We start from the raw sequence: 24854 nt of genomic DNA, 5'->3' as shown, positions 1-24854 counted from the left end.
GATGTGTATTATTTTCCATTATCAGTGTGAATAGACCCAATATGAGATTGCCCATCATTTTCAATCCATTTATGAAAATTATTGAATGTTTGAAAAGCATCAAATTGTTCTTCAATAAATAAACCCAACACGTTCTGGTGTAGTCATCAATAAATGTCATCATATATTTATTTCCATTTGCAGAAGGAACAGGCATTGGACCACATAAATCTGAATGAAGTAATTCAAGTTTTCTATGTGCTCTTGAATGTGAATCATGAAAACACGGTTTGCTATGCTTTCCTAGGATGCAAGCATCACATTGCTTAAGTTTCCTAGAAATTGTAGGCAAACTAGCAACACCATTTTTCTTCAACAAGCGGAGACTGTCATAGTTCAAATGTCCAAATCTAGCATGCCATAATAAACTTGATGGAAGTGTACCTTATTCATGATGAGAATTGTATGAGAAATGTTGTGCATGAGCAGAGGCTCCTTGCAGCTTGAGAAACCTTGTTCTTCTATTCCCCTCATGACAAGTGAGTGGTCAGATGCTTTTCTTACCTCAAGCTTGCCATCAAACATATGAATGGAGTGACCTTGCTGGCGGATGTAGACCAAGGACAACAAGTTTCTCTTGAGTTGTGGGAGATATAGAACATGATGCAGAAGAAAGTCTAGAAGACCAGGTAGTTTAAGCTTGATTGTGCCAAGCCCTGATGGCTTGATTTTTGATTGGTCTGCAAAGTATACTGCTCCATCAACATTTTCAGTAAATTCTTCAAAAAGATCTTTTCTATGAGTCATGTGGCAAGTTGCTCCTGAATCAAGCAACCAATCATTTTTCCAAGAAGCAAGTGAAGCATTAAATAAATCTTCATTTACTCCAATGTTACATTGTGCCACAACATAGTGAGCGGATTCAGGTGCTTTACGTTTGTCTGTATCATCAGTTTTACCTTTCTGTTGGTTTCTTTGTTGCTCAATTTTGTCCCATGGTAGCTTGCATGTAGAGGCATCATGTGATCCATTTCTTTTGCAGCAAATGCAGTGCAAATCTGCCTTTTCTCCTTGAGAGTGTCTGCCACCCCTGCCTCTGAAATATCTTCCTCTTCCTCTTCGACCACCTCTTCCTCTTGAAGAATCTTGAGCATGATGCTTTTCTTTATGAGCAAGGCACACAGCCTCTTCAGAAGATTCAGGGGTTGTCTTCTTTCCAAAAGCTTTCTCTCTTTCAGCAAAATTTTTCACAAGAGAGTCAAAGGTGATATCTTTGAGATTACCATTTGCTTGCAATGACTCAAGATAATTGGAGTAAGTAGGATAAAGTGCCTTGAGAAAAGCAATAAGAGGAATATCCAATTCAACCTTAGTGGATTTAATATCATGCATTATAGACTTTACTTCAGATGCAAGAGCAAGAATATCATTATTTTGCAGTTCAAGAGTGAAGAGTTTAATCATGAGTTGAACAACTTCAAGTGCAGAATGTGAGTCATAGAGTTCTTTCAACTTTTGTAAGGCTTCAAAGGCAATTGAATATGACGAAATATGGCGACTCACCTCTTCATTTACAGATGCTACGATTAATGCATAAGCTTTTTTGTTCTTGTTTTCCCAAATGACGAGCTCTTTGTTTGAGGTAGGTTGTACTAGTTCATTGTCTCCATCTCCGACACACACTCCTTTCCACAACTCATTGAAAATGAGGGTGTATTTTATCATTCGGGACCATTCAGGATAGTTCTCCTTGCCAGTGAGAACTATTCCCACCATGGATATGATTGAATGCATATTGTAAAAAAATACTTCTGCTGATAGAAAAATACTTCTGTTGGAAAAAAAATTCACTATAGTAGCAATATTCTGAAAAATGAAATTATGGTAGCAATATGGAGGAGGTATGACAGTTTCAACACAGGATGTTTAAATTCAAAGATTCCAGTCGTTATTCAGTCAAGTAATAACCATCTTTATTTTCAGAAAATGGAAAATTTGTAATTTTAAGACTTTGCTATCTCTTTCAAGTAACAGGTGGGTCCGATGTCAGCTCAAAAAATTGGAAAATTTTATTTTTCTTGACTTTATCAGCCAACACTATGAGAACAGTGAGATCCAGTAGAGATATAATCAAATCCAAGGTAAAGCGACCTGTCCTCATCACAAAATTGGCTTCTCTGGTTACTGAGATTCATTATACGGGAGTCATTTATAGCGGAGATATATATGGTGTCAGGTCACAACGGACATCGAAAATAAAACATTATTTCAACATATTATATTGTGGACGGAGAGCAGTGCTCAACATTTGCTGCGCAATGTGGTGGAGGAACAACATTTGCTACACAATGGGAATACCAAGAAAGCCAACGTAATAGTGTAACAGTGTTCACCTGTGTATGGAGGCCAACAATTTGAATGCAAGACCTCGTTTGTACCAATACAAAGTCTTACCAACGCGCGCAGTTTCGAAACAGAATCGCGGGCCCTTCTGCAGCTTTTGGCACTCGCACTTCGCAACACAGGTCCAGAAGCTCTAAGGATTCCCCACGCAACCCTCTCCTGGATATGGCGAAGCCTCCAGTGAAACCTTTATGTGGTGGAATGAGAGTATTTAGTGTGCAGTAGAATGAGAGTATTTAGTGTGCAATGAAGATTGGGAAGAACATACAGTAAAACAAAATGGGCACAACAGACACAATGAACTCAGAGGTTTTAAAGGAGGAAGAACCCATTCTCATGGAGAACCCTCAGGGATTTTGTATGTTTCCAATAAAATATGATGAGGAGAGTAGAGATATGGGAAACTGTGCATAGGGAGTGAGCAGCGTATGGAAAAACAAGATGCAAAGGAACGCTTCCAGCGTTGTAGCAGAGGAACATTGCAGCAGAGGAACGTGGCAGCAGCGTTCAGGTCACTGCGTGGAGCAGCGTTCAGGCCACTGCGTGGAGCAGCGTTCAGTATGCAACGTTTATGGACAGCGCTTTGTATGCAGCGTATTATGGAGCAGCGTATGGACACCAACGTTTATGGAGCAGCGTATCGACAACGCTTTTGAATGGACAGCAGAGGAGCAGAATAGGGAGTTACAAAGGGCATAAAAGCCAAAAAAATGGAGCTGGCTCTGATATCATGTCAGGCAAGGCAGTAACTCCTTAAGGCAAAAATTATTCGTGTTTATTCCTTCAGGTAGGTCTTCATTAAATACATGAGGGAGAGACTGTTCAGTTCATCTCCCGATGACTGTTCATATTACTTATTTATCTATTTACATTATATTCACCCAATCATTAGGATTAGGTGTCAACAGAAAGAAATAAAAAGAAACCAGTATTTGAAGAATGAAATAAAATCACACCTTCCAGTTACATATATATTGGCTTTGCTAATTAGGAGGACCATTTGTATTCCTAGTGTTGCCTTTGTTTCTAGAGGAATAATCCATGGAAAATTTTAGATTCTGTTACTATACTATTCTATGGAAATTTGATTTATATATGAGTTGAAGGGAAAGTACACTTTGGACAAATTATTGATACATAGACAAACTATGTATTGGTATTAACCTGTAAACATTAGGAATGTGGCAGCCACTTTACAACATCATCAAACAACCCAATTTTCTTCAAATTGACTAAGTGCAAAGGAATTGTGTGCACAATTTTGTCCCAAAAAGTATCTTCATTGAATGATTTATTTGGTTTAACACAATTTATGTTATTGAGCTTATAGTTGGGATGTTGTTTTTCTTCTCACCAGTCCTCAACTAGTTCTGCTTCTTTGGTCTATTTCAAGGCTTTCAATGGGTGGATTCCCTGATGGTATAACTAATATCAACCTCAAGAATAATTATGATACGTCTGGATGTTGTGTGTATTGACATATTGAGCTTGTTGATGAAATAAGTGTTCTATATAACTTGGTTGTAAGACCCATTTCCTATAGGGCCCCTTCAAGCTAGAGTATTACACTAGATTTGTTTGATATTGGAATTGGTTTTGATTATTTACCAACCTAGATCCATTTTAACTCTAGCTCTATCAAGCGCCAAGAGAGATGAAATTTCTCGAGGTGCAAACATTTCCTCAAGTTTTGCACTCCAGAGATTTGCACTCAAAAAAGAGGGTTTCACCTCGAGAGATGACATTTCCTCAAGTTTTGCACTCTAGAGATTTGCACTCAAAAAGAGGTTTTCACCTGGAGAGATTTGATCCTGTCAACACTTATAAATCCATATTTAAGATGGATCTAGGTCGGTTTCAATTATCTAAAATAATGTAACTTTGTTTTACATTTAAATTATTCTTCATTAATTTTCCTCTTTTCTTATATTGGATTATAGTTTACAAATTTGAATAATTTGAGTTTAATTAAATTATGCACCCATATTATACACTCATATTTCTAACAATGATCTTAATTTTTTATATCTCTTAAATATTCATTATTTCTTACTTTGGTAAAAAAGAAATCTCACACAAATACATTTTAACAATAATATCTATTTACACAATTTATTGAAACATTGTTTTCCCTTTAAAATATTATTAGCATTAAACAATTGCTTTTAACTTAGACAAAAACATTTATAATTTACATAATTTATATATATGAGATACCAATTAATTTTTACTTGGATACATTCTATTTTACCTCACATGAGAGCATTTTAAGTGTCATATCAAATAACATGATTTATATTTCAGAAATACTTTCTTTTACTTTAAGAAAATTTAATTCACATAAAAATATTTTTAACTATCATATTAATTTGATTAACTTATATATATAATACTAATTACCTCACACAAACAGGTTTAACCATGATGTCAATTTACTTAATGTTTGTAGGCAATATTTTAGTTTTGTAACTATTCCAATTTCATGCAACATTTGATTGTGTTTTCAGATTTTGGCAAATAACCTTATATGATTTTTTAAATTATAGATAAAATCAAATCTAATATTTTTGAGGAATGAGGTGTTGACAGCTAGAATGAGGTGTTGACAAGTTTATTAAATGGTCAATATATATATTTAAATTTGTTTAATGTACCTTACAATAAGCTTTTCCAGATTTATCCATCATGCAAGAATGATAAGAAAACAAACACAATTAAGGCCCCTTCAGATTTGTTGAGAGTTGGTTTTGTGTTCAAAGTCCAGTCCATAGGGAAATTATTTGTCATGATAAAAATATGCTTCCATTATGAAGTTAAGATCATATGCTTCCATTATGAAGTTAAGCAAAGCACAATAGGAATTTTCTGATTCCTCTCCACAATGCTCGTAGAGACATCTAAACATCATCTTTGCCAAAACTCACCAAGAAAAAACATCATCTTTGCATCATTGCAGCATCGAGTCTGTCATACATCTTTAGGCATCAAAAGGCTTACATCCATTACTACAAAAGTTCTTAAGCACCTGCTACTGCATTAAAACTGGGTTATCCCTTGCATACAAACACCATAGGAAAGGGTGATTTTTCTACGTAAATCATAAAATAAAATCCTGGTCTCATAATCCTCGATGGGCATGCAAGACCAGCGACAGAGTTGATGCTGAATGCTGCGACCTAATTAGAATCTGAATCCACAGAAACTTAAAATCGATCTGACATCTTGATGACGTAATGGGTTATCAGAACCTTGGTTATACGCTAAAGCTCCATCAGTTCTATTATCACTAACATTCGATGGTATAGATGCTGCACACTGTTAATCAGGAAGTAGTTTTCCACTCTACTTTGATCGACTCAGGAATAGAAGATACAATGCCTTGACCTTGTATACCTATAGCTAATGAGTGGAGTCCATCTCCCCAGGTGCAGACGATATTGTCTACACTGTGTTCCTGCAGCAGGTTCCTTAAAACCTGGCTTACCCAAGTTGTTACTGGTACATAAACTGAGTGAAATCCAATTAGTCTGTACATCATCACATGTGATTACAGGTCTCCATAATCAGTTTGAACATATGCTTGTGCAGGCTGTGCTTGAACATGGAAGAAGTGTATAAGGAACACGGGGAAGAATCTAACGAACGGCTGTTGTCAGGGATTGTTGGTCCAACCCTTGTGTTCTCCTACAGCTGTGAAGCCAATAAACCATACATATTGACAAGAGTCAGAAGTACCACATATGCACACTGAGGTACCTGAAACATCTGGATTTGTACCAAAGAAATGAAATGCTACATTCTGAGGGCACGGGGACCAATTTGACAAATTGAACTCACCACTATTAGCTCCAATATAACCAAGTGGAGCGTTGATGCTATGCTGGAGCAAAATCACTTCAGAAAAGGATCCAATAAGTGCGGATGAATGAAGGTTTAGGTAATACCAATGCAATCAAACTGTGATTCCTCCTGCAAACCTTCATAGGAATTCAATGGTACTCTACACCTTGACACAAAGTATCCGAAATAGCAAAAACTGAAACAATAGATTAACCAATGTTTACATCAATCGCATTCTCTTCCTCTGAATCACTTAGAACTATTAGTTCAGAGTCCTTTTGGAGTTCAGAACAAACATGCTTGGAAATTCTCTGTAAAGTCTGATTACGTCTCAAGAATGAAGAGTCAAAACCTGGCATCATTATTTGTTGAAAAGTCGAGGTTCTCACTTCCACTTTCTTTCTGATTGATACTTGGATCTTGATCATCTCCATTTGTATCATTTGCACTGCAGTTGAGGGCTCGCACAGTTTTTATATTCCCTGACAAGGTCCTCACTTCCTTCTTGATTAATACTTGGATCTTCATCATCTCCATTTGTATCAGTCGCACTGTAGCTGATGGCTCGCACGATTTTTATATTCCCCTTTTTCCATCCATGGCATAGTATTTGCTGTAGATGATAAGATAGCACCACCTAATCCCAAATAACTATCTCAAGTCCTCTTTATTCCAATTTTTAAAGGCAACTGACTTTCAAATATACCCTCACATTTAACCTGGTTCAAGTTTCCCTGTTGATGTGTAATTTTTCCAATTGAAATAATGATTGATCTATCTGGCCGATGCCAATGCTCATGGAGCCTGGCATAACCTTCGAGGTTTGGATACCATCTCAATTCCTCTTTATTCCAATTTTTAAAGGCAATACTCTCACATTTAACTTGGTTCAAGTTTCCCTGCTGATGTTTAATTTTTCTAATTGAGATAGTCATTGATCTATCTGGCTGATGTCAACGCTCACGGAGACTGGCATAACCTTCAACCGTTGGATACCAAGAAGCATCTGGTTTCACCTCAACTTCAGTTACGTCCTTAGAGTAGTTTTTCATCTGCCATATTAGATAATGATAAAGTTTTGACATGTTAGGAATTAGCATAAATTTGATGTTCCTTTATCATCCTGTTCCCATCAAAAAATTGCAACAAATTACTTACAAAATTAATGATGCTGTCCATTGAATAATTCTCCTTGCACATAGGACACTGCCACTGCATGCGCAAATAAAGAAACTTTCATTTCTTATTTAAAAGCAAATGAAAATTTAAATAGCAAATAGTTGGACAAATGGTTAAAGAAAGTGTGAATATTTCATGCCAGTGAATTTTCTAGCATGTTGGTCATACAAAAGATTCTAGTTCAAAACAACCCAAATGAATACAAGGTTTGAATTTACCAGAAGATTTTCTACAGGTTAGACCTGTCTGGAAAAACCCCAATACATCAAAATCATGTTCAGATTCCAGAATACTCGATAGAATCTTCTATAAATTGCCAAACAGAAGAAAATAATAACACAACAGCAATTTGGTCTATAAATAAATGATTTTGACTAAATCATGATTCACAGACATCAGGAGTGTTTCCTAAAATTTCAGAATTCCACAGAATAAGCTTTTAAGGAAAGTTTAAAATAAGACATACACAACAGTCAAGCAGTCAAAGATATGTCTGAACAAATAACACGAATAAGCTTTAAAGCATCAAAATGTTCAAGAAAATAGAGATCAAAATCATGTTTCGACAAATCACTGAAGTTAGAAAAGAAAAGTGCAAATTAGTTTATACTTTAATGATCTTTGAACAGTTTGTTCTATAATATATCAGTGTTAGATAGGGATGCACTTCTCAAAACTTATTTTGACATGCTCTTCAACAGCAATGCATTTTAATCCTTCAGATAATTCTCAAAATACTTTGTAATGCTAAATAAAAAAGATAAATTACAAAAGTCAAAAGAGAGGCATAAAAAACACTTGTAATAAGGATAAGAAACACAAGTTTACAAACCCTAATAAGAACAAAAGTGACGGTATATTGCCAAAGGACATATCCAATTGCAAAGTTGTAGGGAGTGATGATCCTGGAGGCAAAGGGATTGGTCAATTCTCCAAAAGTTATCAAACGTCATTGGAGGGGAAATAAATGCCCTCAAATATTCACCTTCAATGCCACCTCAGGGGGATAGTGGACACAGCTTACCCTATCCATAAAAGGAAACCAGGAGACTCACCATTTCTTCGATGATAAGTTAAGGGGGTTTAAGTAGCTACTTCCAAGTTCCATGGTCAAGTTCTGTTGGGGTCACTAGAAGAGAATCCAGATTTTCATTATGAATTTTTCTCTTCAAAGAAAGGTGAACTTTAATCTTTAAACCCACCAAGAGGTTGACTAATATACTCCCGGGCAACGACACCAAAGGCGTTGCCTCAAAATCTAGCAGGTCTTGTGAGGGGGGCTCACAAGGGAAAAACTAGACCAAGGGACAACAATGAGGTGTGGCCCACTGTCACCATAGCCACTACCTCATGCTCGTTTATGTACTTTCACCACTAGGGAGGCTTGCCCTTATTAGGTCATCCAGAGAGATGTTAAATCCAAGGGATAAGGTGAGAAGATAGGTTTGCAGAGGACAACTCTTCCTAAGAACAAGGCTCATCAAGCATGATGGGGCAATTCGCTTCCTCTAATGAGGCCTATTCAGGGGACGAATGATATAGAGCTTTAGAAATAACAAGCCAAAAGGATCAACCTAGAGTCACAAGGCCAAGAAAAGGCTTCCAAACAATCAATACCTTCAAATTAAGGAAGGAGAAGGGCAAACTAGGGTTTTTCTAGAGCAAGATCTACCTAGGACATAAAGAATTTAGCTTTGAAATGGATAGATTAGCTACTACAAGGGGCTAATATTGATGCAACCAACACTCCTTCCAATGTTGAATCCTAGCTATCACTTTTGTGGGGGAGCAAAGTCAATTGGGAGAGCTACTTTAAAGATTCACCAATGGGATTACCATTCACATTCTATGGGTAAGTAATGCATACAATGCTATCATCTAGATTCAATACAATGATTTTCAACAATAACTAGCAAATTAGAAACCCTAGATAATCAACCATTCCATATATTAGACACAAAAAAAAATTATGAAATCCAAAGTACACTTACAAGATAGAATGCATGAACAAGCTTCTATTGCTCCAAAATAACATCTTCGAGACCAAAGAAATAGCTCCAAATAGAAAAATACACTATAAAGTCACATCTCCACAAGAAAACAAGAAGATTGAAAATCTCTAAGAGGGCCAAAATAAGTCACAAGTGATGATGATCCAATACAATGAGCCTATCCTCTATTTATATGAGGATTAGGACTAATAATAAGCCTAACAAAGACCCTAAAACAAGTTTGATGCTAAAATGTCCTAGAATTACAAGCCAACCGACTAGCTATATCAAAATGTGCCCTAATTTGTCCACACATGTGAGTTGTAGGCACTCTCATGCTAATGTCGTCAATAGTAAATGCTCCAAATGCCATGTCCAAGGGTGATGAGGTGTCCAAGAAGGTGTAGATTCCTGTGAAGTTCATGATTTGAGAGTTGGGGTCCTAAGCTCTAGTTGGGGTGCCACAAAGTGGTTTCCATGGGTCTCCAACTGTTGGAAGTGGCCTCCTCCAATGTTAGGGCTTCCTTTGGTGCAACAAACCCTCCCTAGTCTCTTAGTGTGAGATCATCCTCATCTGGGCTAGAAGAGTAGGTGACCCCTTAGCAGACGTCTGGGCTCTTGTTGAGGCATAATTTAATTGCTATTGTGTGCGGCTTGCAAGCTGTTGCACCTAGCCTAGTTTTATAGTGGCAGCCAGTTGGATTTGATCCTAGGCCTGTTCAGGATAACTCTCACCAATTACCGATTATCTTAGATTAAAAAAAACAAACAAACAAAAAAAAATAGCTTGGGAAGGTACTTCCAAAGAAGCCTATGTGTTTAGGCATGTGAAAGTCACCTAATTGACCCTTAATCTTAGCAATTAATTAATTAAAGTAAATGACTTTTAAAAGATAAAGTGAGTTAATATAATGAAATACAATGGTTATTTACATTAATGAATTAGATGAATCTCAATCATTGATCTAAAGTGTTCTTGAGATCTAATCTCAACCATCAATCACTTTGGAGATTATGGTTGTGGATTCAATCAATAAATTGAACTTTTAAAAGAAGGCAAGGCTAAGGAATACACATCTTTGAACACAAGACGGTGAGTGTTAGAACTCAGTGATTGGGTGAAGGATATTCATTCCAGTGTGCAGGGTGTGAGGAAGAGTGCAAGGGGCAATAAGCGATGGGTCCAAATGAGCTAGCAAATCGAAGTACAAATAGTTTGATCAATTGAATTAATTCCAAGTTCTTGTTGTATTAGTATTTTTCCTCAAATGGCCATTACCCAAGAAGGGAGCCCTTGTATGTTGTAGAATTAAATTAGAGCAACAACAGATTTTGAAGGGAAAATTTATGTGTGCATGTGTATGAAATTGGTGCGATCATTTTGCTTCCGTCGTTATATTTTATTAAGTGTTAAATTCTCATCCATGTTTTTTATTTAGTATATTTAATCTTCTAGGGAGTAATTATCAAGGTTGTTGAGGTTAACGAACCAAAGCTCATACTTGATGAGATGAGCAAGAGAGTTGAATAGGGAATATGTTATAAGTTTGATGAAGCCTTAAATAGAGATGAAGACAAATAAAAATTCAAAAAGGACATGAAGATGGATAAACAAAGTTGATGGATGGTACAATAATTCAGTTTCAAAAGGGGAAGGAATAGAAGATATAACAAGGTTGCCACAAATTTCTTACACTTGAAGTAGAGATCATGGTTAAAGACAAAATATGATAGTATTATCTCAGAAGTGACCACAATCAAAGATCAAGAACATAAGCTAGGGCACGGTACTATACTAGAAAGGAAGATTAATGATAATGTTGTGCATGATGGAGAAAAACCTTAAAAGGTGGAACAATATTGATATCCTCATTACTAGGAACGCCTATAATGAATACAGGAAAGTGCATATCAGTAACCCCGTTCAAAGAAAATAAATGGAAGAACCAATGGAATTCATGTACTCAAAAGCCAAGGAACAAGTATATGATAAAACTAAAAACTACAACAAATTGGAAAAATGATGATAATACATGGAATAAAAAGAAAACAACCTAGTAGCATTAGGTTATCAAGGATTGGCACCAATAATAATTACAAATGGATGGATAGATAATTAAGCATGGAAAGCACTAAGAAAAAATAAGAGGAATTCTTACTATTTGAAATCATCTTAATGCTTAAAGGACAAATCTCTTGAGGGAGGGCATGTTGTTCCCTTATCACAACATAATGGGTCCTATGGGTCCATCAAGGCCAGTTGAATCATAAAATTCGATGTAATGGATCATTGTGGTGTCTTTTATCATGTTAATTGATGCCCCTAATATTATTTTATCATATTTTAATGTACCATCCATGATTTCTAGCTTTATGACTAATGTCTATTGTATATATTTATAGTGCTTTTCCAAGAAATATAACATAATCCCTTCCATTATTTAAAATAGAAGGAATACATATGATTTTTTGACAAAACATTAAGGTGCATAAGCTCAGTTATAGAGTTCACAAACAAAACCTCCATAAAACTCCAAAATAGATCATCGAAAATGAAAACTACCCATTACATAGATTTTTCAAACCTCTCACAAAGCAATCCCCATCTTAAAAAGTCTTACAAGGAGAGAGCTTGGATCTTTGCGACAAGCTTGTTTGGATCATGGTTGTGCTCTCAATAGATGTGACGAATGTGGATTTTAGTGAAGCTTAATTTGATTTCTTTCACGTGTTGAAAACTATCAAATACATCTATATTTCTTTGCATTCTAATTCCCCTTAGCCATTCCACCACCAGTAAATAGTATCCATAAATATCGATGACCCCGAGTCCTCCTTCCAAGGATAATTTCATCAAAATAGATAAGACCTTGATTTCTTCAGAGGTGATTGTGCGCACTGCACAAAACACACTCAAATCTGATTTTGTGGAAGTCAGAAAGGTGAACCTCGATATTTTGAGGCGCCTTCAAATACACATGAATACTTGATGTCTCTATTCTTGGATCTACAGCAAATCAATACTTTTTCACCTTTTTTGGTTTCTCAAACAGTAGATAGGCTCGTTTAAGTTTGCAAAAGATTTTGTATGGTTATTTACAAGCTCCTTGGAATAGGAATTCATTCCTAGTTAGCCATACCACCTTATAAAATAAAACATGGAAGAGGTCGATGTGCTTCAGATCTTACCTCTTGATATTCCAACCAGATTTCTGATGTTTCTTCTGTGTCTTCATACCATACCCCTTTGCCACTAGTGATAGATTTTGTAGCACTACATACCACTTCAGTAAAATAACATTGAACAGAAATCTGATTGATGCTTGCATAACTTTCCATAGATAATGGGCAACTCCCAGGACTCTGCCAGCTTTTTTTGTAGTATATCCCAGATCAAAGATTTTATTGTTTTTTTCTAGGAAAAGTCGTAAGAAATCATGATATTTTAAGGGCATCTAAAGCTTTCAAATATGCTGCCAGTTTGAAATATCCTTTTCCTCCTTTTTTTAAGAGCTGCAAGGTATCTTAGATTAACCTTGTAGTCATTTCCTATTTCATTTTCAACCCATACAAGATGTTTGGTTAATCTGGGGCAGAGACATATCGGTTCTACTTTAGTGCCAAATCCTTGTTGAGTCCTACCTGGCTTGCATCCTCATTGTTCCTGTCATAAAATGCTTCCAAATAAAACCAATTTTAAGAAATGTAAGAGGGCAATCAAACGTTGTGAGATGCTTGACATATGGAGGCCTCCCATCCATGAATCAGTTCGTTCCAATATGGACCTTCTGTCCGTTTCCAATTAGCTAGGAAAGACGATCACCAATGATTGAGAAATCTTTTAGTACCTCTTTCCATACCATAGATCATCCAGAAATCGATTTTCTAGGGTATCTTATCCAGTCCTCCAGGATTGATGGTTCAATATATTTCCACTTCATCACACTCTGCCACAAAACTTCAATAAAGAGGACTCTCCGCATTACCTTTGTAGCCAACGATTCTAAAAATGGAGAGAAAACTTTGAACCCCCAGCTTCACTACTTCTTAGGCCTTAATGGTGTTTTCCATTTAACTAAAAGTATGCCAACATATTCTCATTCCTGCCCAAACATACCTGGAGCACATTTTCATTATCTTGTTTAGTATGTCTGTGGGTATTGAAGGAAAAGACGTCTGATAAATAGGTGTGACCTCAAACATGCTTTTAACAAGGGTCAGGCTCCCTCTAAAAAATGACCCTTTTTCAGTCTTTAAAAATAGCCATAGCCAGTCTTTGTAGTAGTTATTTTCCTTCAAGTGAAAACCCAAATACTTTGTAGTCTCTTCAAATTCTGTAACTTTAAATAGAAACAAAATCTTAATTCTAATAGAAGTTGGACCATCAATCTGGTGCAAGGTTGTGGTTGAATTTTAAAGGTAGGTCTTTATTCATGTAGCTATACAGCATTGAAGAAGAACATTTCCTAACATTTTTGCCTCCCGGGAAGAACCATAATATCCTATACAAAGAGTATATGGGTGATAGTGAGTTCTTTGGTCACTTGAATTACTTTTATTTGTCATCCTTCGTTTAGACTCTTCAAAATTCTACTGAGAACCTTTGGCACTAATAAGAAGAGTAAAAGTGACAGGGCGCATCTTGACTAAATCCTCTCTGTGGCTGGAAAAAATAAGGTGACCCATTTATAAGGCAACGTATGATATTGTAGATATGCACTTACCTATCCAATTGACAAAGTGGATATCAAACCCTATGTGAAGCATCAATTACAATCTTAAGAAAATTGAGTCCACTCTATCATATGTATTTGAGAGATTCAACTTGATGACGGAGGAGGTAGTATTCCTTGATTTAATAGTGTGGAGCACCTTGGGAAATTCCCACCATATCAAAAATCTGCCTTCCTGGAAGAAAACCAAACTGCTCATCAGAGATGATAGCCTTCATTACTTTGGCACAATTTTGTAAACACATCTGCATAATCGTTAATGAGATGGGCCAATTTGCGTGAAAGAGAAAGGGGCTTATTCATATTGAGGTTGTTCGCAATGAAGGTGGAGTTGAAAGAACGAGTCATTCCCCATGGATCTTGGTTCTTCAACAGCTAGTGACAAGTATTCCCTTATCTCTTTAAAGAAACCTTCCAAAAGCTCAATGGTCCAGCCATCTATGACTAAAGATTTATCACCTTGAAAAGAGTTTTTATACCTTTTAAAGATACTCTTCACTGACGTGGGCATTGAGTGAATCATTTTGCTCATCTAAGAGCAATCTGTTCAAAAGAGAGATGTATAGGAAAATTTCAGAAATATTCAACTTGTAGATTTTCTTGTAGTGATCCGCACGCACTTTAACAACATCTTTAAAGAAAGACAGAATCAACAAGGCCATTGATGTCATACATGTGAAAAAAAGTAGCTTTATCCTCCTCCTTTCAACCACTCTGCCTTAGCTTTTTATCTCCATAATGCCTCTTCCCCAGCTAGAAATTTGCTTCTATCTTCTTCTAGACTCGCATCAGAACATAACATTTGTTAGGTCATCATGTATGACCTCTAGTTTATCTTCCGCTTCTGTAAGGGCCTGCTGGTTCTGAGAGTTTTGTCCTTTAAAGTTTAATCCACTGCAATGGCTTTAATCCTCAACACGTTTATAGGAAGGGCCTCGATGGCTTACTCTCTAGAACCTATATCATAGGGGATCCATTCAGCATTAAAGAAGATGATTCAGGTGCCCAGAATGGTGAGGAAGATCAACCATGCACACATTGTGCTCCAGTTGTGTGGTTCTATGTGATAATCCAGACTCATGCAATGAAAGTATTTTGAACCACTTTTCATCAAGCTTACATGGATACAAGAAGACAAGATACACACAAATTTAGCATTGTCCAGTATGATGTAATATCTCCTCAAGCGAATGAGATCCTAGTTTTCAAATCCATTCATTGCATATCCTGAGATCATTGCATTCATGACAACCCAACTCATCTAGGCCTTCTATTATAGACCTGGTGTGCATCATTTATGGTCTTGCGTTTCAGACACGTTATAAGGAAAGCAACCGCAAAACCATCAGATTGAAATCCATATCTAATTATACATTTGTGGCAAGCTTTTCATGTCTCGAAGCTACCAAATTGACACATGCAAGAAGCACACATGAAAATCTGTCCACATATGGCTCCATGTCAGTCAATTACATTTCTGAGAAAGTGTCAGAGCTTCCAACTCTGGCACATATCCCACAATCATTGCATTCCATGAGACAACATCCTGTTCTGGCATTTCTCGAAAGACCCTTACAAATATCTGGGATACCCATTCAGCAAATATCTAACAACCAATGCATTCTAGGAAACAGCATTATATTCAGGCAAATTTCCAAACACTGTCCAAGCTTCATGTCTAGTTACATTTGACATAGATGTCTAAAAGGCATCTCCAGCTACAACATCAGAAAGTAACCAACACTTCCATGACATCGACAAGAATTTCCAAATTTGCACACAACAACGAACCGAGTCTTTCCTGAGAGAAAAAGAAGGCTGAATTGGTTGAGCGGCAGGTTGTCTTCTCTAGTAGGCAGTTTGACCAGGTGACCAGGGCTACCAGTTTGACTTTTGTTTAGATGTATCTCGGGTGACTTGAACAATTTCTCTAAGGAAAAAGGTTGTTGGGTTTTTCCCAAGTGTGTGAGTTTTCTTAGGGTAAAGATCTTGTTGTGTTTTTGTTCGGCTGGAGTGTGAGTTTTCCTGGATAAAAATCTTGTGTTCTGGTTGGGCTGTCTTTTTATGATTCTACTATTCTACTGATCTTCTGTGTAATTGTGTAAAACAAGAAGTCAAATCTGAGGCAAAGAAGAAGTCGCAGCTGAGGCTGAGAAAAAGTCAAATATGAGGCAAGAAAAGAAGATAAATCTGAGGCAAATAAGAAGTCAATTATGAGGCCAGAAAAGAAGATAAATCTGAGGCAAATAAGAAGTCAAATATGAGGCAAGAAAAGAAGATAAATCTGAGGCAAATAAAGGAACGAATTTGTGGCCGAGTTTATGAGCTTCCCTGGGCAACAAAACCGAATCTTTCCTGAGAGAAGAAGAAGGTAGAATTTGTTGACAGATCATCGTGTCTGGTAGGCAATTTGACTGTGTGACAAGGGTTGTAAGTTTGACTTTTGTTTCACTTAGATGTATCTGTGTTGAGTGAACAATTTCTCTACAGAAAAAAATTGTTGGGATTTCCCCATGGATTTTTTCAGGGTAAAAATTTTATGTTCTTGTTTGACTATCTCTTTATGATTCTACTGTTTTACTATTGAAAATCTTTTATGTAATTGTTTAATGATAAATGTAAATACAACTGAATGAATATCATTAAAAGTAATTATCGGTTAAGAAAACTATAAAAAATCAACAAATTCTACCTCCGCGAACTTTGTGGCCCCACCAACAGTTGTACAGCTCGTTATTAATTGTCCCCGGGTCTTCAAAAGCTGAGGCTGTGCATAATCAAAAGAAAGCCATCGGAACACAAACAAAAGTGTCTCTATCATCTAATCCGTTTCAGGTCCTTGTGCTTCGGTAAATTCTCGACGACTCCTCATCGTGAATGGGAGATTATTGATCCCTGTCACGTGAGAGCTTTCTGTGCCTAAATTAAGAGTTGCCCGACTACATTATTATTTTGAAAGTCTCTTTACAAGTATTAAGCAATTCCTTGTTATAGGCGATTCCTTCTTGAAGTCAAGAAGGATTAATTGCTCAAACCGAAATGTGAAGAGTCGTCCTAGAAACCTAATTCACCCAAAAGCTCGTAATAACCAAAATCCAGTCGGTGGACTAAATTCAAAATCTCTCCATGCAAAGTGCTCAATTTTCAGCCTAGTTTCAGATATTTTAAGCAAGCATCTTTTTAAACATGAACGTCTTTTCAAAATAATCCTAAATACTAATATATACGCAGCATCTACACATGTAAGAAGTAGCAAGTAGCAAGCCAAAAAAAAGTTCTTTGAGATTGCAGAAAACAGAAGAATATATCACATTGATAAGAACAGATCCAACATTCGCTAGATTTGAGACAATACCTGAAGCAGGACGTTGTTGTTTGATTTGGAAAGAGAATTCACATATTCCAATTCCGGCACTCTTTGAGGACTAGAATTTAAATCAGGAGTCTTAAAAATCAATGAATTTGTTGACGGTGGAGTCGCAAATGCTTCATATTTTTGGCTTCCCAGTAACCTATACTTCGGCTTCGGTTTCTCAGCAGAATATAGGTACAATGTAACTTCCCGCAGAGACCGGAATCGAAAGCCGGTAGATTTTTGGACATAATACTACAGTAAACAACCATTTTATTGGTGTAAACAAAAATGAGACATTTTTTATTCATTATGACCTAAGTTTCTTTACAAAGCACCACAAGCGTTCGTCTCGCTAAAAATATACCTTATCCTTTGACTCTGCTGTCGCGCCAAATTCTCGGTATCTTATGTCCGTTATCCATCCTTTACGAAACCACTGGGGAAGCTTTTGAACCATTTTCTTTTTATTTTTCCGGTGCTTTCTTACTCTTCGTTCCTTTGCGCTGGAATCGCAGTACTGGGCTGTATGGGAATGCCTCTGCTCAAGCTTTGTAACGGCTCTGTCTTCCAGCTGAAACCCCTGAAACGGAGAACAAGAAAATATGTACACAAAATTAATTAGATGACTTAAACTGTGATAACAGTAAAGAAATGTCTGATCTAAAAGCTGAGAAGCAGGTTTTAATAGGGAAGAACTGTTTTTTTTGGAAAAAAATAATTCTAAGTTATTTTGGAAAGAGTTCCAATCTATAGATATAAACAAACTGAAAATAATATTACAATCTCTCAATAGTTTGGTAGAAAAATAATGATATTAATAGTGCTAAATATTAATAATATTTAACACTGTAGTACAACAATTTACTTGAACCTGCAACACTTCATCTCAAATTTCATTCAGGACAAGCATATTCAAACTCTGATTATTAGTTGATCTCAAATCTTGTTTTAAGGCCTCTTTCCTTCTGTGGTTTTTACCATGCTTTTGATTATTGCTTTAGTATTTTTCAACTTCTTTTAGCCAAGTAGACCGTACATTATAAAATTGATGGGTCTCCTTCTTAAGTAGATAGGTGTCTTTTTGTAATTTTCAGACATAGTGTGCAATGCCTCATAAGTACATCTTGAAGTTGACAAGCTATAGCTAAGGATTTTAACATCTTTGTTGCAATTCTTTGGCCAGCCATTGAAACAGAGGTGATGTAATCATCTTCCACTTCAACAATATTCTAACTCTACATATAAACCAAAAAGACTTGAAACCAAATAAAATACCAAATATTCAAAAATATCTCATGTTATGATCCAGAGCCATTGAAACAGAGGTGATGTAAGCATCTTCCACTTCAACAATATTCTAACAATTGAGATACTTTATTTAAAGCAGACACTCAACAAGATCATGGCATTTGGAAAATTATTGAAAAAAAACAGATACAAGAATTTTATTATTAGTCATTTATAAAAGGCATGGACAATGCATATAATTGCCAGACAAAGCTCAACTCTGATATATATTTTTTCATTAATATTTTTAAATGTTTTTTTTTTTTAAATGAACATTGGAGTGTATCATAATAAGCTTATACGTATATATTTGATTTTGATGACACTAGGCATCATGCCATGAACATAATTGTCTAGTCTTTATGGTTTTCAGAAAGATATACTAAATGTGTTAGTGAATAAGTAATTGACTATTTTTATATCAGTTATATGTATTTTTCATTAGTCAATGAAAAATTACTATTTTTTTAAACTATGTAAATATATAATATAAAGAAAATAAAATATATATATATAATTTAAATATTCTAATTTATTTTTTAAATAATTTGTTGACTAGTTTTATTTTGGCAAAATGATATATTAGTGAAAGTTAAATATCAAAACTATATGTATCAAAAAAATAATAGTTAAAATAATGATTTAAGTCATTATTATTTATCTTTTAAATAATTTATTGACTAGTTTTATTTTGGCAAAATGATATATTAGTGAAAGTTAGATATCAAAACTATATCTATCAAAAAAATAATAGTTAAAATAATGATTTAAGTCATTATTTCTCAATGGATGAGACTTACCATCAAATTCACTTATCTTTCTTTTATTTTTTCATATGTACATTTCATTATCATCCATATTTGATGTTTTACATATGAATAAGAATGTAATTTTATATAGATTATTTCACTTGAGAGTTATGGTGTTTGGAATCTATTTACCACAGTCTTGCTTATGTGTATAAATTATTGAAAAAATAAAACCACTAAAAAATAATTAAAAATCATAATTTCCTTAAAAAAAAATTATAAAATTGAATTAATGATAAAAAAAATTCAAAAAGTTAAATTATTAGTGAAAAAAATTCATAAAATTGAATTCATTCCGTTTCTAGTTTTTCTTTGTTTCTGAGTGACTAATCCCGAGTGACTTACTAATTTTGAAAAATAGAAACGCGTATTGAATATTGTGCTTCGTGTAAATGGAGAGAAAGGGGATTACAAACAAACCTGTAAATGGCACTCTCTCATTTTCAAAGGGCAAGTGCAGTCATTGCACTAGCCTAGCCATTGACTAATTTAAATATTAAAGAAACCAAAAAAAAAAAATCAGAAAAACAAAACACTGCAAAACAAGTATGGTCATCCATATACTCATGATTCAACACCCGGAGGGATCTACGGGTTTACGAGTTTGAAATCCTTTTACAATGAACAATATCTATGTGTGGGGTTTAATCAAGTTTTATCAGGTTAGATCTAATAAGCCGTTCAAATTTATGAGGTGTAATTTAGTATATTTATAGATGGTCTAGTTTTTAGTGGGTTTTAGGCATAAATTTATGGGGGAGGAGTTGATGGTGGGTGTGTCCAGAATCTATTAATACATATGTTGACCTAATGAATTTCTATATGTGATATACATATAGATTTAAAAGCAGATCTTAGAGTTTATCTAATAATGCATAGATCTAAGCTAAGAATGTGTAGATCTAAAGTTCAATACAATGTTTTTTATTTAGATTTTTATTTTTGCAATCGTCAAGATAAAATATAAATCTAAATCACAATCACAATATACATATGTTACTCTACAGATCAATTTCTTCTCAGTAACTTACCTTCAACTTGCAGAGGAGGAGTTGTTGTCGCATTCCCTCATATATTCTTTGCATTCATTCTTTTCTCGGCCTTGAATGTTAGGAGAAATAATGTATCTCGCTTTACACAACTACTCTTTTTCCGAGTTGGGCATTGTTCTAAGAACATCATCAAGCTTTGCATCTTTCTCCTGATAATCAAAAAGAGGTACCTCAAGCTCTGCATCTTTCTCCTGATAAACAAAAAGAGGTACATCTTCCTCTTCCCCTATTATTTCTATTTATATCATTAGGGTTTTCTTCTTATACTTCAATATCTTTACTCTTCTTATTCTCGATTAGGGTTTTCTTCTTATACTTAATTATCTTTATTTTTTTATTCTCGATTAGGGTTTTCGTCATATACTTAATTATCTTTATTATTTTTATTCTTTATAAATATGTGATTAGGGTTTTCTTCATATACTTAATTATCTTTATTATTTTTATTCTTTATAAATATGATTGTCCACGAAACCCTATACTAGCCTATTCTAAAACATCATGTTATTCTTATACCAGAGTGTTCTAAAAACATCATGCTAAATTTTAATCGGTGTAATTGTAAAATGCTAAATTTACAAATTTTAAATCTATGTTGCTTAAAATATTTCTAACTAGTTTTGCACCTTTTATTTCTAATTTGTAATGGGACTTAGACTTATTGGCATCATGCTCACTTCCATGTACCTTTTGGCTATGCATTTACTCCCACTTTAGTTGTTGACATCAAAGTTTTTATTAGAATGTTTGAGTTTTTGTCACCATGTCCTTCACCCTAGTATTAAAGAAATTAAATTTGTCTATTAACATGTTCTTTTTCTTATAATTGTTAGTTTATGCCTCTAATTAGTTCAATGCCTATCATTTCCATCAACAAGGTTTTATCATCATGCCACCACACTTTTAGAGTCCAATGGTTGGCCCTTCCACTGCTACTACCTACATGATTAATATTTGAATATTATTATGCACAATTAACTAAGTGGTTTTACACCTACTTTGCCAAAAATAAATTTTGAATAATTTTATATCCAATTATTGATATTTAAATATTATTGTGCATTGCCAACAATAGATTTTGAATAAATTATATATCCAATGAGACTTTGTTTTTCATTATTTTGTTTTCTTTATTATGTGTTAGGTAAGAATCAAGGTTGTTAAACCTAGTCATGGAGCAATTTATTAAATTCTTGATTGTCACTTGTCTAAGTTAGCCCACTCCTTCTGAAGAAGACATACTAGTTTTTCACACGGTTGTTAAACTTAGTCATGGAGCAAGCAATTAAACTCTTGATTATGACTTGTCTAGGTTAGCTTATTCTTTCTTTTACTAAAGAATAAGAAGACATATTGGTTTTTCATATATCTTAATCTTTAAATTTGACGCTCTTGATTATGACTTGTTTGGGTTAGCCCATTCCTTCTGTCACCAAGGAATAAGAAGACACACTAGTTTTTCACATATCGTAATCTTTAAATTTAGTGTTTGCTTAGTCATTCCAATATTTCATAAAGACTTGCCTTAAATTTATTCATAGAAAACAAACAAAAATAATGGTATATTTGCACTCCCTAGCTTATGGGAATGTAATTATGAGCATACAAAAATGGTTGCAATATATTTATCTTATTAAAGACTACATTTCCTCTCTTTTTTTACCTTAGTATATGGCCATTTACAAATGGCAACTTAATAGTGAGTATTTTCTTGTCCCTCCGCCTCCTTTTCTACATAGTGGGATTAATATTAACAATTAGCTTTATAAAGTCCCGAGATGGAGTGGTAGGGATGCAAAAAGGTGGGGATGTGTGTTTTCTCCTTCCCACCAGCTTACACACCTAAGGGAGGTACCAACACACCCCATCATCATTCCTATCAAGCCAAAGAACAGGAAGCCACACTCAGTTTCTATACTCTGCGTGATCGACAATTAATTTGTGTGAGCAAGGGATGTTGGTGAACGTGGTAGAGGATACGAATGGACCAAAGAAATTGAATGAGAGGTGTACCAGGCTGCAAGGTAAGCATGTCACCTTGAGATTTCACACCAGGGAAAATCATAATTGGTGGCAGGGGGCAGGCATTCAAGTTAATACTACAGTCATGAAGTTGGAAATTAACTCTTTTGTTTGGCATTCAGATCAATCATGGGACACCTCCTTGAGGACGAACACATTGTGTTATCTAGGCACATGGAATCTCCTCTTCCTAGGCTACCAAAGGAAGAGAGTCGTTCACATCCTCTCCTCACCATGTATTTCGTGAAGGTGCTTGGGAATTTTGGAGTCCACTTCTGGGGGATTCTAGGGCACATTAGTTTCATTCCAACTTTTCTCCTCAACCACTCTAGTGATTTTTCAAAGTTAGATCTATTTGGATGGAAATCTCTATAATGGTTTCATGAGAATGGGGTCATGCTGAAGCAAAAAATTTCCTACAGGATATCTTCCCTCCTTGTCAAGCCACCTCCAAAATAAAGCAACTCTAAGAGGCATCGACATGTAATTGTGTTCGGTTTGTTCGTTAGCAAATCTAAGAGATTATTAGTGGGGAACTTTATCTAGAAGAATGGCCTTGGAGCACTATTGATCAAGTGTACTAGTTTAGGGTGGCATGAGTAGAATTTCATCTACTTTGTATATAGCATTATCATCTCGAGGTTTGTACGAACCTCAGGTTGATAATAGAGTTGAGAAGCCCTTGGGAGTTGCAGCACTCTTAGTGCAATACCAAGGCTCACCAATATGTTTATGCCAAATGATCTAGGAGTGTTGTGAACAGGAAGAACACACTAAAATGTTACTTCAATAAGGGTCTTTCTTTGATTTCCTGGAAGAGCAGGTAGCAAACTTCCATTGCACTCAATCCTGTAGTGGTCAATCATATTACAAGTAGTGTGACTTCAAAAGCTATTCATAGGATTGTCAAAATTGGTGCCATTGATGGAGCATTGAAGCTCCAACACAGAGGGAGCAGTGAGGCTTTGATAGTGATTTGTTATAGAACTGAAGCAATGAGGCTTCAGTAGATGAGTAGGTTGTTAACATTCGCATTAAACCATTCAAGCTCAAAGAGAATCTTGGAGTACGTGGGAATGTATCCTTCCTTGGCAATGAACATTGTTGATCGATAACACTGAGCATATGCCTTCCCCCATCTTTACGACTAGCCATGGACTTGGTGAAGGGGGTTCTATAACGAAACTCCTGGGTGAGGATACTCCTTAAATCCATGTACTTGGATGAGTACATATCCCAACATGCATCCTACCCACAAGTCACCCTTTTAAAGGGGTTGTGGACCCGGTTAAGGTTGTTGGGGTTTCCTTCCATCTTGGCCACATGGGAGAGGAGACTCAAGGTTTGGATGATCTTTACCAAGGGTAGACATGCCTGCCATGGACTTGGTTGTGGTAAATTGATTTCCCCTAAGTATTGGATGAAAATGTTCTACCACTTTATTATTGACATTCAAGTTGGGAGAGGGTTAGTCAGTGGACATAGGGTTTGGATGAACTCTACCAAGGTCATTTATGATTTCCATGGACTTAGTTGTGGTAGATTGATCTCCCCTATTATCAATGTGTATCATTCTTCTTCTTCTATGGATCAAGTCATCATTGTTCAATTGAGATCATGTCATGGAGCTTGACCTGGAGACTTATAGGGTTTGGATGATCTTTACCAAGGTCATTTATGACTTGCATGGACTTGGTTGTGGTAAATTGATCTCCCCTATCGTCGATTGTGGATTATTATTCTTTTATGAGATGAGATGATATGAAATTAGCTTTTATTATGTTGAAATTTGCTAAGAGGGAGTGTTGAAATTTGTGGCAACTTTGGGATGAATTTCCCAAAGAGAAATCCAATTATTGAATAAGAAGCCCGACTACACCAAAAAGAAACCATCTTTCCCCAAGAGAGAATTTAATTTGGACAAAGGAAAATTATTATTTGGCACTCCCCTCATTTGATGTGACATTTATTTGGGCAAGCAATCACCCAGGCATTTGAGAAATATATTTAAATATTATCAAAAGCAAATTAATAAGATCTTCTTCAAGTCAACCTCACTAATTTGAAGGGTCACATTAGCATTTAGACACCCCTTGACATCTCCATTGAATTGTAAAAATTAAAGACCTTGGAGTTCATTCAAAGCACACTATTAAGTGCATGAATATCAAAGGAGATGGTCTGATCTTAGTGCAGAACTAGAG

General features: G+C 35.5%; 1 protein-coding gene across 2 annotated transcripts; it reads right to left on the bottom strand.

Moving 5' to 3' along the window:
* Positions 1-5291: 5291 nt before the first annotated feature.
* LOC149257345 (uncharacterized) lies at positions 5292-18202 on the bottom strand. Of its 2 annotated transcripts, XR_016256711.1 has the most exons (5): positions 17845-18202; positions 17481-17732; positions 7381-7434; positions 6220-7274; positions 5292-6072 (listed from the first exon to the last, which is right to left on the bottom strand). XR_016256711.1 is itself a non-coding variant. In XM_089414065.1 (4 exons), the coding sequence occupies exons 1-4, from the start codon at positions 17935-17937 to the stop codon at positions 7176-7178; spliced, it is 498 nt and encodes a 165-aa protein (XP_089270191.1). In that variant the 5' UTR covers positions 17938-18202; the 3' UTR covers positions 5292-7175. The 2 variants fall into 2 exon arrangements, 1 of the variants encoding a protein (XP_089270191.1); XM_089414065.1 differs by having other exon boundaries at positions 5292-7274.
* Between the last annotated feature and the right edge of the window lie 6652 nt (positions 18203-24854).

Source organism: Pinus tabuliformis, chromosome 6 (assembly GCF_031772625.1).
Source record: "Pinus tabuliformis cultivar Carrire ecotype Pingquan chromosome 6, CPIR1, whole genome shotgun sequence".
In the NCBI taxonomy this organism is placed as follows: Eukaryota; Viridiplantae; Streptophyta; class Pinopsida; order Pinales; family Pinaceae; genus Pinus; species Pinus tabuliformis.
This window is presented reverse-complemented; position numbering and strand designations above follow the sequence as displayed.

Bases quoted from the DNA above. Each gene is read 5' to 3' on its own strand.
- LOC149257345 (XM_089414065.1), bottom strand. From the start codon at position 17,937: ATGGTTCAAAAGCTTCCCCAGTGGTTTCGTAAAGGATGGATAACGGAC. The intron at 17,733-17,844 runs GTATATTTTTAG...TGTTTACTGTAG, and splicing joins CAGCAGAGTCAAAGGATAAG to TATTATGTCCAAAAATCTAC. The intron at 7,435-17,480 runs GTATTGTCTCAA...TTGCGCATGCAG, and splicing joins ACAACAACGTCCTGCTTCAG to TGGCAGTGTCCTATGTGCAA.